Source organism: Mesoplodon mirus (assembly GCF_964341445.2).
Source record: "Mesoplodon mirus genome assembly, chromosome: 12".
NCBI lineage: Eukaryota > Metazoa > Chordata > Mammalia > Artiodactyla > Ziphiidae > Mesoplodon > Mesoplodon mirus.
The window spans coordinates 33,510,688-33,526,903 of NC_138988.1; the positions used below are offsets into that span (position 1 = coordinate 33,510,688).

The 16,216-nt window shown below is 41.6% G+C and overlaps 1 protein-coding gene across 9 annotated transcripts in view; it reads left to right on the forward strand.

Annotated features, from left to right (window-relative positions):
• The window catches only part of ERC2 (ELKS/RAB6-interacting/CAST family member 2), a 968,268-nt gene that overhangs the window by 726,600 nt on the left and 225,452 nt on the right, over positions 1-16,216 (forward strand). For 8 of the 9 annotated variants that reach the window (XR_014295433.1, XR_014295434.1, XR_014295435.1 and 5 more), the window contains one exon: positions 129-257. The exons of the other annotated variant lie outside the window; for it this stretch is intronic. Coding sequence is in view for 5 of the 8 variants with exons in the window: in XM_082637445.1 (XP_082493571.1) it covers positions 129-257 (129 nt within the window). In the remaining 3 variants the exon portion in view is untranslated. The remainder of the gene's footprint in view (positions 1-128; positions 258-16,216) is intronic. 9 annotated transcript variants of the gene reach the window in all.

The window sequence follows — 16,216 nt, forward strand, 5'->3', positions numbered from 1 at the left end:
CTGGTTTTTCCACCCACTGGGCCACAGAAAGTCAAGTCGGGGCTCCTTCTTTGCTTTCTCTTAATTCCTTCCCTGTGCACCCTGTGCCCCCTTCTCCTGCACCTAACCATTGTAGCTTTCTCCCACAGGTTTATAGACCTAGGAAACAGCCCCCGAGCTCGAATATACCATGCACTTGTGATGCTGGCTACAGCCCAGATATTACGGCCAAGTACCACGGGTCCAGCTACGATGCATGCATGATCCAAAGGTCTCAGGTCAGTCAGCTGCTAAGGAGATACTCTCCCCCATCATTGGGGATGGGGGTGCATAAGACCTACATCACATCTTGACCTTCACCTCTTTTGATGATTTCCAGTATTCAGTGGCCATAAAGTCTGGAACCATAGATGATAGCACTATATCTTGATTTATAATGCAATTTTATTATTTTGTATTTGCCAGTGGTTCTAGTTTTGATGGCCACCCTACAGGGACAGCTCTTCTGAAATAGCCTGGCAGTGCTGTAAAGACAAGATGCCAGAGGCCTTACTGTCAGGCACATTGGATTAAATTTTTCTTTTTGTCTCTTAGATACTTTCCTCCCCAAATCTCCCTCTACCCTTCCCAATAAGGAATTTTTTTTAAGGCTGCTTTTTTTCTTTCTCAGCATCATGAAAATGCACTCCTGGATTCCAGGAAGGATTGAGTGTAGCCCTTCAATTTGCTCCTGGGAAGCTGTACAAAGCCTTCATTATTCACGACAGGCTTGGTTTTTGGTATCATGGGGCACATTTAGGAAACCCCAGCCATGCAGAGTTAGTCTCCCGCCTGGGCTAAAGCAGGGTCTGAAGGGCTGTTGTGGAAAAAGAGGCAGCAAAGGAGGAGAATGGGCTTCTTTCCATGACTTAGGTTTGAAATTCTTCCCCACACCCTACTGGCCACAGAGCAAGAAAGAATGTGAATTTACGTATCCTTGTTGTAAATGATAATGATTCTAAAAATAATGAGTAATTTGCTTATAAAAGCATGCCCTTTTTTACTGAGGGTTTACTTTGTGCCAGAATGTGAATCCAGTGTCCCTGGGGGATTTTGTCCCACAGTCCTCACAGCAGCCCTGTGATGTGAGTGTCAAGATTACCTCCTCTTTTAGGGGCCATAGCTGAGACTCAGAGTGTGGAATAACCAGCTCAACACACACAGCTTGTAAGTGATAGAGCTCAGGTTTTGTATAGCCCACCTGCGTCCACACATACCCCACCATGTTCAGAAAGTAATTCAGAGTTGCAAGCAGATGGGTATTCCAGAAATTGTGAGGGCCCCTTATCTTTGTATACCTGAAGTAGATGCCAAAAACCCATTTAAGAATGTTCTCCAGCCACTCACAAAGAGTAGGTTCTGCCTAGAGCTCTTGATCTTAGGATGTTTGATCACATCAACAACTACTAATACTTCTGAGCTCTCAGCATGTGCCAGGTATGGGTCAAAGGGCTTTACGTACATTAACTCATCGACTCCCACCAAAGCAGAAGGGCTGATGCTCTTATAGAGAAGGAACCAGAGGTCCAGAGAGGTTGGGTGCCCTGCTCAGGCTTCATAGCTGGACATACCATGATACTTAAACAGATTTTTTTGCCACACACCTTAAATGGATTTTGTAGATGCCATCTGGAGTTGCACTGCTTAGGTTGAATTTTGTTTCTAGCACTTGTTAGCTGAGTGATCACGAGCAAAATACTGAGCCTCAGTTTCCTCATCTGTAAATTGGGCTAATAACTTAATTCAAAGGGTTGTTTGTGAGGTGTAATGTATACAAAGTGATTGGCACACGCCTGGCACACCAACGTGCTATATATGTGTGAGCTGCTATTACTACTACTACTACTGCTACCTCTAATTGATTTTATCACCACCAGCCCTCAGAGATAGTTTGATTTTAATTTCAGTTTCATCTTGGCTGTTTTTCACATGCCTTGGAGTCGCAGCTTGTTGAGAACATACTGTTGAACTGTGGGAGAAAGAGCAGACAGTTGTTGACACTAAAGCCTTCCCGCTCCCCCCACCCCTAAAGCCCAAGCACTTGGGGAGTGGGGGGCAGACATGTTAGGAGTTCTAGACCCTAGTTCCCTGCCTGCATTGAACAGGCCCCCAACATTTATTAAGTTTGTTTGGTTTGTGTATGCAGCCCACATGGACGTCCATCAGAGAGGACATCCCCAGGAGGGTGAGTCCCAGACCTCAGTGGTCATCACCTGCATGTCTGATTTGGGAGAGCAGAGCTCTTTTAGGCACCCAGGCTAATGGGAGGGGAAGGTCATAGGTCTGGGTGTTCACCTGCCCAATGTTCTGCAAGGATTTTGAGGCAGATGGGCTCATGAGAGGTGTTACCCTCTTCAGGCTGCCTTTTGAGCTCATCTCATACAGGTCTCTCTGCCCACATCATTCCCGGTGACTGAACTCGAGTAGCTCATTCAACAATCCCCATAGCTATTGCACTTTGCCAAGCACATAATGGGCACTCGATAAATATTTATTGTGTGAATGATTACATGACTTCCATAAGCCAGGTCTATACCAAGTGTTTTATATATACATAGGTTTACAAACGTTATCTCATTTTGTCCTCATAATCACCCAACTACCCAACATATTGCATACCTACCATGTGCCAGGCTCTCTGACAGGTGCTGGGGATTCATCCACAACAGATATTTTACACACAGTATCCACAATCCCTTCCTCATGGACCTTGTTAAATTAGAGGGGGTAGAGAGAAAGGTAATAAACCATAAACATAATAAGTAAGTTATAGAAAAAAGAAAAATATAGACCAGCATAACAACAACAGGAATCCAGGGTAGGACTGAGGGGCTGATGACACTGTAAAATAGGGTAGACAGGATGGGCCTCACTGGGAAGAAGCCGTGAGCAAAATTTGAAGGAGGTGAGAAAGTGAGCTCTGTGGATATTTAGGGGAAGGATGTTCTGGCAGAGGGAACAGCCCGTGCAAAACCCTAAGGCAAGAGAGTCCTGGTGTGTTTGGGAATAGCAGGGAGGGCAGTGAGGCTGGAGTGAATAAGAAGGTGAACCATCACAGCAGTAATGGGCTGGGGTAGGCTGTGCAGGATCTGCTAAGAGTGGTATATTCTGGAGCAGAAATTATCCAAAGTTAGGAAGCAGAATACACCAACCATGCAGTGTCAGAACAGGGAGGACTCCCTCCAGTACCACTCAGAGTGCCCTGTTTAAGGTTGCTGTAATTGAGCCCACCCTCCAAATCCCCTGGCTCCAGCCTTGAAGAAGTCCCAGCGCTTAGCTTGCATTTTTTTTAAAAGCATTGGTGGGTGTGAGGGAGATGCAAGAGGGAGGAGATATGGGGATATATGTATATGTATAGCTGATTCACTTTGTTATACACCAGCAACTAACACACCATTGTAAAGCAATTATACTCCAATAGAGATGTTAAATAAATAAATAAATAAATATTTAAAAAAATAAAAAGCATTGGCACTCAATTGGAGCCACAGAGAACTAATGCCAGAATTTGCTTGTTATGGCTATTGAGATTTTCAAATAGAATAGGAACAGGGCCCTTTGACAGAACGCCCTCCCTGACTTTCTGGCAGTCTCAGTAACATATCATTGGAGTCCAAATCCTGCCCTTTCCTTGCTATGAGGAGGTAGGCAGGTGGACAGTAGTGACCACCTCCATGCCATTGGCCTGCTCAGGGTGGTGGCTATACCTTGGAGAACTGCAGCCAGAGTCCAGGCCAGGCCAGAAGTTCTCAAACCTCAGTGGGCAGAAGCATGATCTCTTCTAAAGATGTCTCATGAAAGGCTCATCACTCTCTGGCTCTCACTGCTGAAAAATCTTCCCTGACTTCCCTTGCTGGTGGGATAAAGAAAAATTCAAGCCAACGTGCTCTCTGCCTTGTATATGCCATTCCCTTTGCCTGGAACACATTTCCCTCTTTTCCTCACTTAGTTAACACCTACTGGTTCAATTCAATCTCAGTCCAATATCACTATTTCAGAGAGGCCTCTGGGACTTTCTCAACTGGGTCAGATCCCCAATTTGGCACTCTTGTAGCACATGTACATCTTTTAATTGCATTGGAACAGATGCAATTTTGCATTTGTTTTGGTGGTTACTTGAATAGAAACTATCTGTCATGCTAGTTAATGAACTCCATGAGGACTGAGAATGTGGCCTCATGACTTTTTTTCTGCTGACCATTTGTCTCCAGGCCTAACACAATTGCTAGCACATGGTAGGCATTCAGCAAATATTAGTTGACTGTATAAATAAATGAGTGAGTGAGTGAATTGCCAGGGCAGCTTATTAAAAGAAGAGACTTCTTTGATCAATCATTACATTAGACAAGACTTAGCCTCATAATTCTTCTGACCCTAATATTCCAGAAAGCCACCACCAACTTATAGGATTTGGTAGAAGACATGGAGAGCTGCTTGCTGAATCATGACCACAAAATTGGTGCTATGTTCTTTCTTGCCACGTTGCAAGAGACACTTTGCAGAGATGACTTTTACCATACTAGAATTATTTGCAACGGTGTCCATTTTGAACCTTTCCTTCCAGTCTCTTTGCTGTATTCTAGTTCATATCCCTTCCAATTTTGGAGGTTCTTCTTGAATTAAATGCCACTGAGTTTCCAGATGTGGCAGAGATTACTTGCAGTTATAAAGGGAGTCCCACCATTTCTTTTCTGAAAACGTTTGAGTGTCTTATAAATTAATTTGCCTAGAAATACCTAAACTCCCATTAAACACCTATCAAGAGAGCCAGAGAAGATGATATGAAATCAGTTCAGAAATTCCAACTATGCTTAACAACAAAAGAATCTTTATGACTCTCTTCAGGTGTTGACATCTGAGTTGATTCTAGGCTGAGCGCTGTATAAAGGTAAGAGAGCAGTACAAATTAACTTTCTGTTACTTGTTGCTTACAAGACGATAAAGGATTAATCATAGTTTGGTAGTAGACATATAAGTCTATCCAATTTTTGTGTTCTTCCCAATTCCATTTCTTCACAAGCACACACCCCTGACACTTTTATTCTACCTCTTCTTAAAAAAATCTTCCTTCTAGATTTTTGCAATATTGGGAGAGGGACTCAGTTGGGAATTAGTTAAGGGTTTTTTTTTTTTTTAATTTTCTTGTTCTTTCTCTAGGGATGGTAGTTCTAAAAAGTATTATTAAAATTTATCATCTTTCCTTCTTCTCTGTCTTAGATCCAATCCCCCCAACTCTTTTCCTCCACCCTTGAAGAAAGGACTGACATCAAAATAATTAATTCTGAAATCATTGGATTTTCCTGCTGCTAAAGGGTTTTGAAGGAAGCTTAAAACTAAATCTTACCCCCTAAGCCTTATTCCCAAACGCTCCCTTGTGTGCTGAAGTAGTGAAATGTACATCCTTGATGAAAATGCCTGTTTAAAATGAGGGCCAGACACTATTGTTTAGTTGAAATTAGAACCAGCTTATTTCTCAGAACTAGTTAGAATACTTTTGTGATCAGAGATAAATTGTGCTTGGTTTTCTTTTCCCCTTCCTACCAGTTCTGGCATTGCTTTTGGTTACCCACTGGTCAGTTGGGAACAGGAAGGCATTAAGACTAGTCCACTGATTCTCTGTGTTTTCCCCCAGAGCTTGCAGAGAAGTCCTATGTCCAGGTTAACATTCTGGAGGCTATGCCAGGTCTGCACAGTATAACTGATTTGGGTATGTCTCCCCCTCCCCTATTGTGTCCAGACCATCATAGGATTGTCTCTAAGAATTAGCCAAACAGGTATGGCCAAGAGTGGGAGAAGGCAGACTCTGCCCTGGGAATTATTCAGGAGAGCTGGTTGTAAGGATGAGATTCTAGCCAAAATTGGATCTCAGCAGAGGTAGAACCATCCTGTCAAGGAAAGCAGGAAGCACCTGAGTGGGATGGTTGACCAGGCATTTCTTTCCCCCTCTACTTGGGGCCACACCTGGTTGTGCTCCCCATTTACACTTCCATTACATGGTATGCAGATGACTTTTAATTACCCTTTATGGTTTAGGAGGTGAACACAATTGAACAGCAGTGAAGGAACTTCATGCAATAGGGTTCCCATAGCCTCATGTTGTGGTTGGATGAGTGCCAGAAAAGCTTGATTTGATCCCAGCATTGTAATGCATCACAGACTTGCCCCACATCAAATTGCTGGAATGCAAATGCATTGGTTTTCACTGTAGACTCACTTTGGGTTAAGCTGTTCATGACCCACTGGTAGAATCTAGCCACATCTCTATTTATCATTGACTTCAGTGCCAAGGGTCTTTACAGTATGTTCTAGAGAACCCCTTTCTAAAAAAGAAATACTTAGATCACTCCTCGGCAGGCCAAGAGCAGGGCATCCTCACAGAGGTAAAACCTGAACTCTTGGTGTTACTGAAAACAGTATACTCTTAGTGTCCAAGTGATTGGCCAGGATACTACTCTGCTCTCTTAGCCTGGAGACATTTCTTACTCTAGGCAGCTGGTGCCTCAATCCCAATACTCAGGGAATCCATTTGGTTTGCCAGTTACAACACAAACTAGCACTCAAAGATTGTGGAGGCAAAGTGTTTTCTCTGTGATTCCATATGTTTCTCAAATCCCTGTTAGAAATGCACCTTCCCAAAGCATCAGGCGGACTCTGATGGACCACTTTTCTGAGTCTCTCATTTGAAGGAAGCCATGTTTTAAAAACCAGTTAATAAATAAATTAATTAATTAAACCATTTTAGATCCCTTCCCTAAACATTCATGGAGCACCTTTGGTGGGGCTGTGTGGGGCACTCTTGGGCTATAGAAGGAGATGTTGATACTGACTTCGTCCTTGAGCCTTGGGTTTTTTTATCATCTCTACCATCTATAAGGCAGATATTAGCTCATGAAACAGATGATAGAGCAAACTGCTATTTTTTGGTGCAGAAGTGTTACCAATGTGCAAAAGTCTTTGCTTGCTAGAGGGGGCAGGGAATACTTCCTGCAGAAATAGGCATTCCTATGGATGTTGTAATTGACAATCCGTAGCCTATCTTTTGTGACAAATGACTATCCAACCATGATACTTTCTTAAGTTTTCAAGGATCCTAGTGTAAGTATTGCTACTCTTAGAAAAACTTGCTCTTTGCTTTGGAGTATACCTTTTTAAGTAGAAAAACTTGAAAAGACCAACTTTACCACTGCATTCCCTCACTTTTAGAAATACATAAAGGGGGAGACGGGTCTGACTTGTAAGTTTCAGAGTGATTTGCCAGCTTTGTTTCAGTCATTTGAAGCACCCCCTGCAGTATCTGGCCGTTGGCACAGTACCTCAGAATAACCAGGCTTAGCTGAAGGTGACCAAAACAGAGAAGAGTATACAAATGCCAAGAAGATCTCTCACGTGCTTTCTCTTTTTTTAATTCAAATTTCACATCTGCGCTCTATTTTTAAACAGTTATTCTTTAAGTGATAACGCATGTTTTACCAAGCCTCTTATTGGATTAGACATGTTTGAAATCCCCTCAGCTTTAACCTGTTCATTACTGCCTCCAAGAACATTCAGATAGTGTATATGGGGGAGAGTTTCCAAGATGTTAGCCTCCAGGGAGCCATTGTATTTTGGGGAGGGAGGGATCCAGCGGTTATGCTGTGTAGATTTTGGGGGGACCTTAGACTGACATTGCTTTAAGAGGAATCAAGTGTGGGTGTAATGTGTGCAGCATTCTTGCTATTCATCATAGTTTTTCTACTCACATTTTAGAGTAGGAAGAGCTAACAGTTTTTGAGCTCTTACTGTATACCCAGCACTGGGCTAGGAATTTTAAATATATTATCTCATTTAATTCTCATAACAGCTCTGAAAACCAGTTGTTATTAATCCCATTTTGGAGATGAGGAAACTATGGTCCAGGAACTAGGCAAAGATGCCACGACTAGTGAGGGGTCTCATTCTAAAACTCTTTCATGGTCTTCCCAACAGATGTCCCCAAGTTGGTGCTACACCTCTTAGGTCATAGCCCCCCTGACCTGGGGCTAAAAAGGAGCATAAAAAGCAGGCTTTATTCTGTGACCCTGAGCACCACTCCCAGCCTCTCCTGCTGCCCCCAGCCAGCTCCTGCCGTGACCCCGGGGTCACATGTGCAGGCTGGGGAGGGCGATTTATCTCTTCCTGCATCACCAGGCATCACCCACTGCCAAGGGGAGAAAGGGCTGTGGGCTTGATCAAGTGTGTTTCATTTTCTGCTTTCCCGCATGAAATGTTGACATTTGCCTCTTGGAGCCTTTGTGTTTCATTCTCAAGATACCTGCTTGAAAGCCTTTTTTCCTTTAGTTTTCCAGTTTCTTCTTCATCATTTAACATACAAAAACAGGTTCCTCCTGGTCTCTTTCTCTCTCTCCCTCCTTTCCTTCCTCTCATCATATAATTAAAAGTCCTTTCAGGTTGTCTTCACCTTATCATTTCAATTGAATTGAAAAAAGATCCGACTTCCTGCCCTTGTGTCTTCCTGATGCTGAATTCCAAAATGAAAGAAAAGTCCTTCCCCTGCCCCTTTTTTGCTTCATACTACCCCTTGAATAATTGTGATTAAATCATGCTGATTTTGTCATTGATCTGCATTGTTGTACAGACTGAGTTTACCCTTTCCTGGCTTCAGAATTTCTTCTTTTTTGGCTTTTTCAAGTAATTAACAGAAAAAGGATTTTTCACCCTCCTCTCTCCTGATTACAGAAACACAGTTATCAAACTCAGAATTTAACATTTCTCTTTACTCTTACTCAACTCCATATTCTTTTTGGGAAGTGCCACTTTCTTTTGTTACCCTCTGCCACATGCAGAGGTAAAAGTTCCAGAATCCCCCATGTTTACTGTTTTTTTTTTTTTTCAATGTAGCACTATATTAAAAAGTAATAAGGACTATATACACAATTGATACTATGTACAAAATAGATAACTAATGAGAACCTACTGTATAGCACAAGGAACTGTACTCAGTGCTCTGTGGTGACCTAATGGGAAGGAAATCCAAAAAAGAGGTGATATATGTATATATATAGCTGATTCACTTTGCTGTACAGTAGAAACTAACACAACACTGTAAAGCAACTATACTCTAATAAAAAAAATTTTTTTAAGTAATAAGGACTTAATTTTGTAACCATCCTTATTATATAAATGATACTTTTCATAGTTGAAAGCATATAAATAAATGTTTTATTGTAAAAATAATGTATTCTCATTATAGAAACTTAGAAAATGTAAATAAAAACTAAAATCACCCATAATCCTGCCACTCAGAAATAAGTATAAGTGTAAGTATAAGATATAATAAGTATAAGATTTATACTTGCCTACATTCCATTGTCTACATACATATTTGAACAAAGACATGACATACTACATAATAAAGCTTTTTTAGCTTTATAAATGTTTGATATTGTGTGCATTTGCCAATGTCCTTAAAAGTCTTCAAACACATATATCTTGGTTCTATGATTTCCATCACTGCCATAATTAATTTTGTCATTCTTCTATTGTTGGGATTTCAATCGTTTCTAGTTTTTCACTTTTATAATCACACTTGGTGAACATTTCAATATATAAATCTTTTTTTCTGTTATTTTCCTTAAGATTAATGCCCCAAAGTAGAAATATTGGAGTTGTGGGTATTTTAAGGATTTTAGAGAATTAAGCAATAGCTCTCTTCTACAAAGTAGTTGACATTTTAAAATTTTTACATAAATGTCAACTGTTTGTGTTAAGTTTGTTTCTAATAACATGCCAGTCTCATAGATTTGGGAAAGAATATCACTATTCTAGGACAAATGGTAGGTAAACTTAGAGAGCAAGAGGCAGAGGCAGATTTTTATGACTTCTAAGGGGAGTAGTCATGGGACAAAATGGGCAGTTCATTCAGCAAATCTTTACTGAGCATCTACTATATGCCAGATACTGTTCTGGACATTAGGGGTACCATAGGGAACAAAACACAAAAATCCCTGCCCTGAGAGAACTTGTATTCTAGTGGAGGACACAAATAAGAAACAAAATAAAGACATCAAGTATATAGCATGTTAATTGACAATAAATGCTATGAAGAAAAATGAAGATGATGTTCTGTGAGGTGTCTGGGGGTGATTTTGAATAGGGCATTCCCAGGATGCCTCCTTGAGAAAGGGACAGGTGAGCAAAGACTTGCAGGGAGGTGGGAGTAGGCCATGTGGAGTACTGTGCAGGGAGGGAGTGGTCAGTGGGGACAAACTGTAACCAGGAGAGTTGGAATCTGTTCTTCTCAGGTCAGATCCCAAGTGCAGTTGCTGAGTTGACAAGGTGGGGGAGCCAGAACCCCACAGCACCAGTGTTTAGATGAGATAAATTTTTTAAAAAATCAGCGCACAACCAAAACCCCATTCTCTTATCTTTGCCCTGATATGGCCATTTGGAAATGCCCATTGGACACAGCCAGCAAATCTTTACTCAGATGATCTTTGCACAGTGGAATTGTGCAAGGAGTTTACAAGTTCAGATTGGACAGAGAGGCGGTCCATTTCAGAAAACAGTGACGATTGACTGAACAACAGTGGAAACTCAGAAGGTCTCAGTCCAGGCTGGTTCTTATGCCCCAGAAACCTCTGATTAACCAGTCATCTCGAGGCTGGTTTATTTCCTCTCTCTCATGGCTCAGCGCTCCTAGAATTACAAACACAGCTCAGAAGCCAACCAGAAACCCTACTGCTTTGGGCTACCTTGGGTGTGCCAAAGCCCCTTTGGGTGCTAGGGTAGGAAGCAGGTGTGTGGGTCACAAGGTCAGGCAGAGTTTCTGTTGTCAGTCCTCTTGGGTTTGGGGGCCAGATACTCTCTAAGATGTCTGACTCAGCAGCCATCCAGAAAGTATGATGTTAAATCTTTAATCTTTAAACAAAACAAGGGAGCCCATCTCACCAGGTGGGCTGTCAGGAAAGCCCTGGCAGGTAATAGAAGGTGCAGGGTCTGGGAATGAGCCTGGGGGTCAGAGTTCTAGCCCAGCTCTGACCCCCAACACACTGAGAACCTTGGGCAGCTCGTTTTGCTTCTCTCTCACAGGCTCAGCTTCCTCATCTGTAAGGTGAAGGGATTAAACTAACAGACCTCTTAGCTCTTCACAGTTTTGATAGTCAGAAACTATTCTAGCACATTCATATATATAGTACATTGAGTACTTGATCTATACCAAGGACTTTGAGGATGCACAGGAAAGTGACAGTATTTGCTTTGATGGAGCCTGCAGTTGAGTAGGGGAGATATATTATTCAGTAAGATATTAACACAGCTATTATTTCTTGAAGAAATAATATTCTAGGCACAGCATTGTACTTTTGTTGTTTTATTACAATCCTCACAAAAACTCAGTGAGGTAATACCATCATTGTCTCCAGTTTGCAAATGGAGAAACCAAGTCACAGAGTTAGTGAGCGAATCTACCTTAGGGGTAACAGAGTTAACCCCTTTGTTTTCCATTGCAACACAGTTGCCATCTTTCCCACCAGGGAATGTTTGAGAATTCTAGATTTCAAAGATGACAGAGAAGAAGGAAGGCTCTGAATTTTGCTCATTTGGCTTGTGTAATCCCGACTCATCTTCACTTATTAGTTATATGATGGTGAGTAGGTCAACTTACCTTCCTGTGAAATGGGTATGTTGTTTGCTGTCTAACTCACAGAGAAGCATTATCATGAAGCATCTTCTCTGGGGAAAGGTCTTTAAAAACGCTGAGGGCTGCACAAATGTGCAGGATGTTGATCTCAGTTCTGAGGTGCAAAGACAGGGCTATGTTTTTTTTCCCCACAGGGTAGCACTGTGCTTTGAGGAATGATGGTCCCAAACAGTCTCTGGTGACAATCCATTGACACAGACCCACTCCACATGACTTGTTCCCTTGACCAAAGAAGAAAGAAATTGAGTGACAACGTTCATAAATAGGCCTCTGTCTTCTGCTTTTCTGGGAGCCAGACCGTGATTTATCCTTAAAGAAAAACAAATAGTGCAGAAGGTGCAGACATTGCCTTGAAAGAACCCAGTTCAGTGTGGGTTCAGACATCTTCCTTCCAGGAAAGAGTATCCAGATCTCCCAGCCCTGGTCTTGCTTGTCCAGGCTCCTGGGAGGTCTGCTGGGGGTCTTCTCAGGGTCTTCTGAGGCTTCTTGAGATGAGGTCGGGCTTCCAGGGAGAGCCTCTGTGTTCCTGAGCTTTCTAGTGATGCAATCCTTGGTGAGGCAGGGAAACAAAAAGCTGATATTTTGGAGGGGGAAGAGCCATCTCTGGGGGATTATTTTTTATGAACCAAAGACACTTAAGTGTTGCCGATTTATCTTAATAACAGATACTATGAGCAAATGTCCCAGTTGCCTCTTTGTACTTTTGGCAAGTATGGATGAGAAATGGAATGGAGCAGACCCAGTCAGAGCTGGCTAGCCTGAAGTGTAGAAGTCTTAATCTTCCTCCCTCCAGATATGTAACTTAGAAATGTTTCCAAAGTTTTCCAAGTTGCAGGTGGACACCCAGCTTTGGCAAGACGCAAAGCAGGTTCCATCACTAGGTTTTCCACTTCCAAAAAAATTATCTTGGGCTTGAGGGGAGAGACACCTGAATCTTCCCTAGGTAGTTAGCTCAGTCACCACGTTCTGGTTCTAAAGGTACTATTTCTGTATAAAGAAACCTTCTTTAATCACGCGAAGAGCCCTCCTGCTTGTTGTACACATGATTGGGATTCTCAGAGGACACTGCAGGACTAGGCTGCATATCCTCCTCCATCAGGGCTGGAACAAGACCACGCTGAACCCAGCGCCTTAGAAGGTGGAGTATAAATTATGTTAAGGCCGTGTTGAATGTTGTAACATTTACTAATCCTTATTAGATATGGATAAATTCTCTTGGCTTAATTTGGCATGTTGAGCCAGTTGTGCAGATTGTCTTTGGAGACTGGAAAGGAAATGCAACTTTAGTGTAATTTTTCTTTTGTTTCTTTAGAAGGGGACATAATTTTTTATTGTTAGCTGGTGGAAACTCTGGTGAATTGTGGCCAACTGTGGCTCACTCCCACAGGAAGAAAGCATCAGACTTTAGCTGAGAACATATTCTTTGAAACAAACCAGAATATTTGATTTTTGAAATATCTTCCCACTTTAAAAACATGCTGTCCAACAAATATTAATGTTCTGACCCAGACCAAGAGAATTGAGGAAGTAGAAAGCTATAATTTCTCTCTGAGGAAAACTTTAGAGTGATGTGTGATGCTTTAGTTTAATAATAACTCCACTGAGCATGGAAATAATCTATGAGGATACAGGTACGGCCACAAGAATTCACAGAGCATCCTTTCACTCTTGGTTCTTACTTTCTCCAAAGTGGAAGGAGCTAGGTGTTGGCTAGATGTCAGGCATTTCATATTCCTTTACTAGGTCACCCACATATACATGACCTTGGGCACCTACTGTCACTTTGCTTCCATTTCTGGAATTTGGTAAAAAAATATACTTGATAAAAGTTCTCCCTTTTTTCTGCCAGTTTTTTTTTTAATTGGAGTATAATTGCTTTACAATGCTGCGTTAGTTTCTGTTGTACAACAAAGTGAATCAGCTATATGTATACATATATCCCCTCCCTCTTGGACCTCCTTCCCACCCACCCCCCATCCCACCCATCTAGGTCATCACAGTGCACCAAGCTGAGCTTCCTGTGCTATACAGCAGGTTCCCACTAGCTATCTGTTTTACACATGGTAGTGTATATATGTCAATCCTAATCTCCCAATTAACTCCACACTTCCCTTCCCCCACTGTGCCCACCCATCCGTTCTCTACATCTGCGTCTCTATTCCTGCCCTGCAAATAGGTTCCACATATATGTATTAATATACAATATTTGTTTTTCTGTTTCTGATTTACTTCACTATGTTTGACAGACTCTAGGTCCATCTACATCTCTACAAATGACCCGATTTTGTTCCCTTTTATGGCTGAGTAATATTCCATTGTATATATGTACCACATCTTCTTTATCTATTCATCTGTTGGTGGACATTTAGGTTGCTTCCTGGCTGTCCTGGCTGTTGTAAATAGTGCTGCAATGAACATTGGGGTGCCTGTGTCTTTTTGAATCATGGTTTTCTCAGGGTATATGCCCAGTAGTGGGATTGCTGGGTCATATTGAAAATCGTTCGATATTTTAAATTGCTTGGATTGAAATCTGTTGTCCTGTTCTTTATTCTTTTTTTTTAGCATCTCACATAGTTTGGTGGTCAGTCAAACATGCTCAGTAATCACCTTTAGGGGACTCAAATCTTGTCAATTTTTATGAGTTTGATCAAGTTTGGGGGTTATTGAATCAGTTGGTATTATAGCTGCAAAATTATTTAAGTGAGATTCTTGCTGTTTGTAATTACAGTTTTGTTCTAACAGATCTGTTTTGCAGATTTTTATGAGCAGGAATTCTCTTGGGCAAATCCACCATGATTCTCAGTGTGGTTAGGGTAGGCGATTTTCCACCCCTGGGGTGGTTTTTCAGAAGAGTGGTCATGTAAAAAAGACCATTTCTGTCCTCTTAGCAGCACCCAATTTTCAGCTTCTGCTGAGAGCAGGATCCAAAATTATCCTATCTCCTTATGAAATTCTGTTGAAAAATGTTAGTCCCTGTACACTGTGCACAAAAGCCAAATTACTTTTGGAATGTTCTGTGGAACTCTGGGAATTCAGATAGGGATCAAGGAAACAGCACAACATCTTTTCCCCTCCTTTGCTCAATCTGTTGATTGATTTGTAGGCAATTACTCTCCTTACCTTGAACCCTCTGAAGTAAAGTCTTGGGTCTAACTTCTATTGCTTTTTGTTGATTCCTTTATTTGTTTGTTTTTTAAGTATTATATTTTGTTCCCAAAGTCAGAGAATGCAGAGAAAAGTTCTGGGAAAGCAGAGGGCTCATTCTCCATTTAAAGCAGTATTCTCCTAAAAATTTGCCAGGAAGTTAAGGTGTTTCTCATATCTTTTACACTGCTGAAATGTAAATCAGAGAAAGAGCTTCTGGAACAAACCAAACAAAAACTACACACTTATTCAGGGACAAAGTCAGAATATGCTCATGGTGGATTTTATACTCAACAATGCCAAGATCTTTATGGCATATAAGCTTCCCAAAACTTCACAGAGGCATCCCTAAAGAAGTGAGAAAACTTGAAAAAGAGGAAGGAAGGATTCTTTCCTGATTATTCTTCAGTAGTAGCATACCGAGAACAAATAGTGAAAAATACTGGACCTTTTCTAAGTTATTCCCAGCTTGGAACTTCTACAAGTCTTAATGCTGTGCCCCATAGTCTCATAGATGAAGAAGGAAGGTCACAAATTAGAGTGGAAAATAAAAGGAATTTCTGGTTATCTATAATGTTTCTGGCTGTCCCAGGCATAATTCTCAAAAAGAATTTATGTGTGTCTTAAAGTTTAAAATAGTTACATTAACTGCAGCAGCAGCTCCTAAACCTGGCTCTCTTTTGACATGGACATTTGAGATTCTTCCCCACCTTCACCAAATACCAACTGGAGGGCCAGCCCAATGACCTACACCCTCAGAATTTCAGAGGAAGGACACTAAAAGCTGATGGATCTGACTGACAGACCAGCATTTGGGAGGCATTGAGCTACTAAAGGAGACCAGCAACCCTTATGCCCCTGAAGGTGGGAATCCTTGGGTCACCAAATGCTCACTCTCTCTTTATAGATATCCTTGCAAATGCAGCTACTGTAAACGTAAAATGAATGGCAAGGTTTGGGCTGGCTTTTGGCTGCACTTGTAACCAGAAGAGGTGGAACTGGGGGCTGATATAGGACCATGTAACAGGAGTGAGGGTGGGAGTGGAAATAAGCCTGTCAGCACAGGGCACACAATGATAATGGGTAAGAGAGACAGTTGATCAACAGAGTTTACTCAGCACAAAGAGAATCTGAGCCTTGTTCCAGACATTCTAGGGCTATAAAAAGGAATCAGAAGCCACAGACTGAACTCAGGTACCTAGAGCACCTCTCTTGATATCTAGCAGCCTAGGCCGACGATGCCATTTGCACAGAATCAGAGAGGTTGAGTAACTTGCTGGTAGTTAAACAGCTATTAAGTGACTTAACTTTGACCATTTAATCCAGGCCTTCTGACTCTACTTCTAGTTTTCTTTACTCTCCAGGATACTTCCAGTT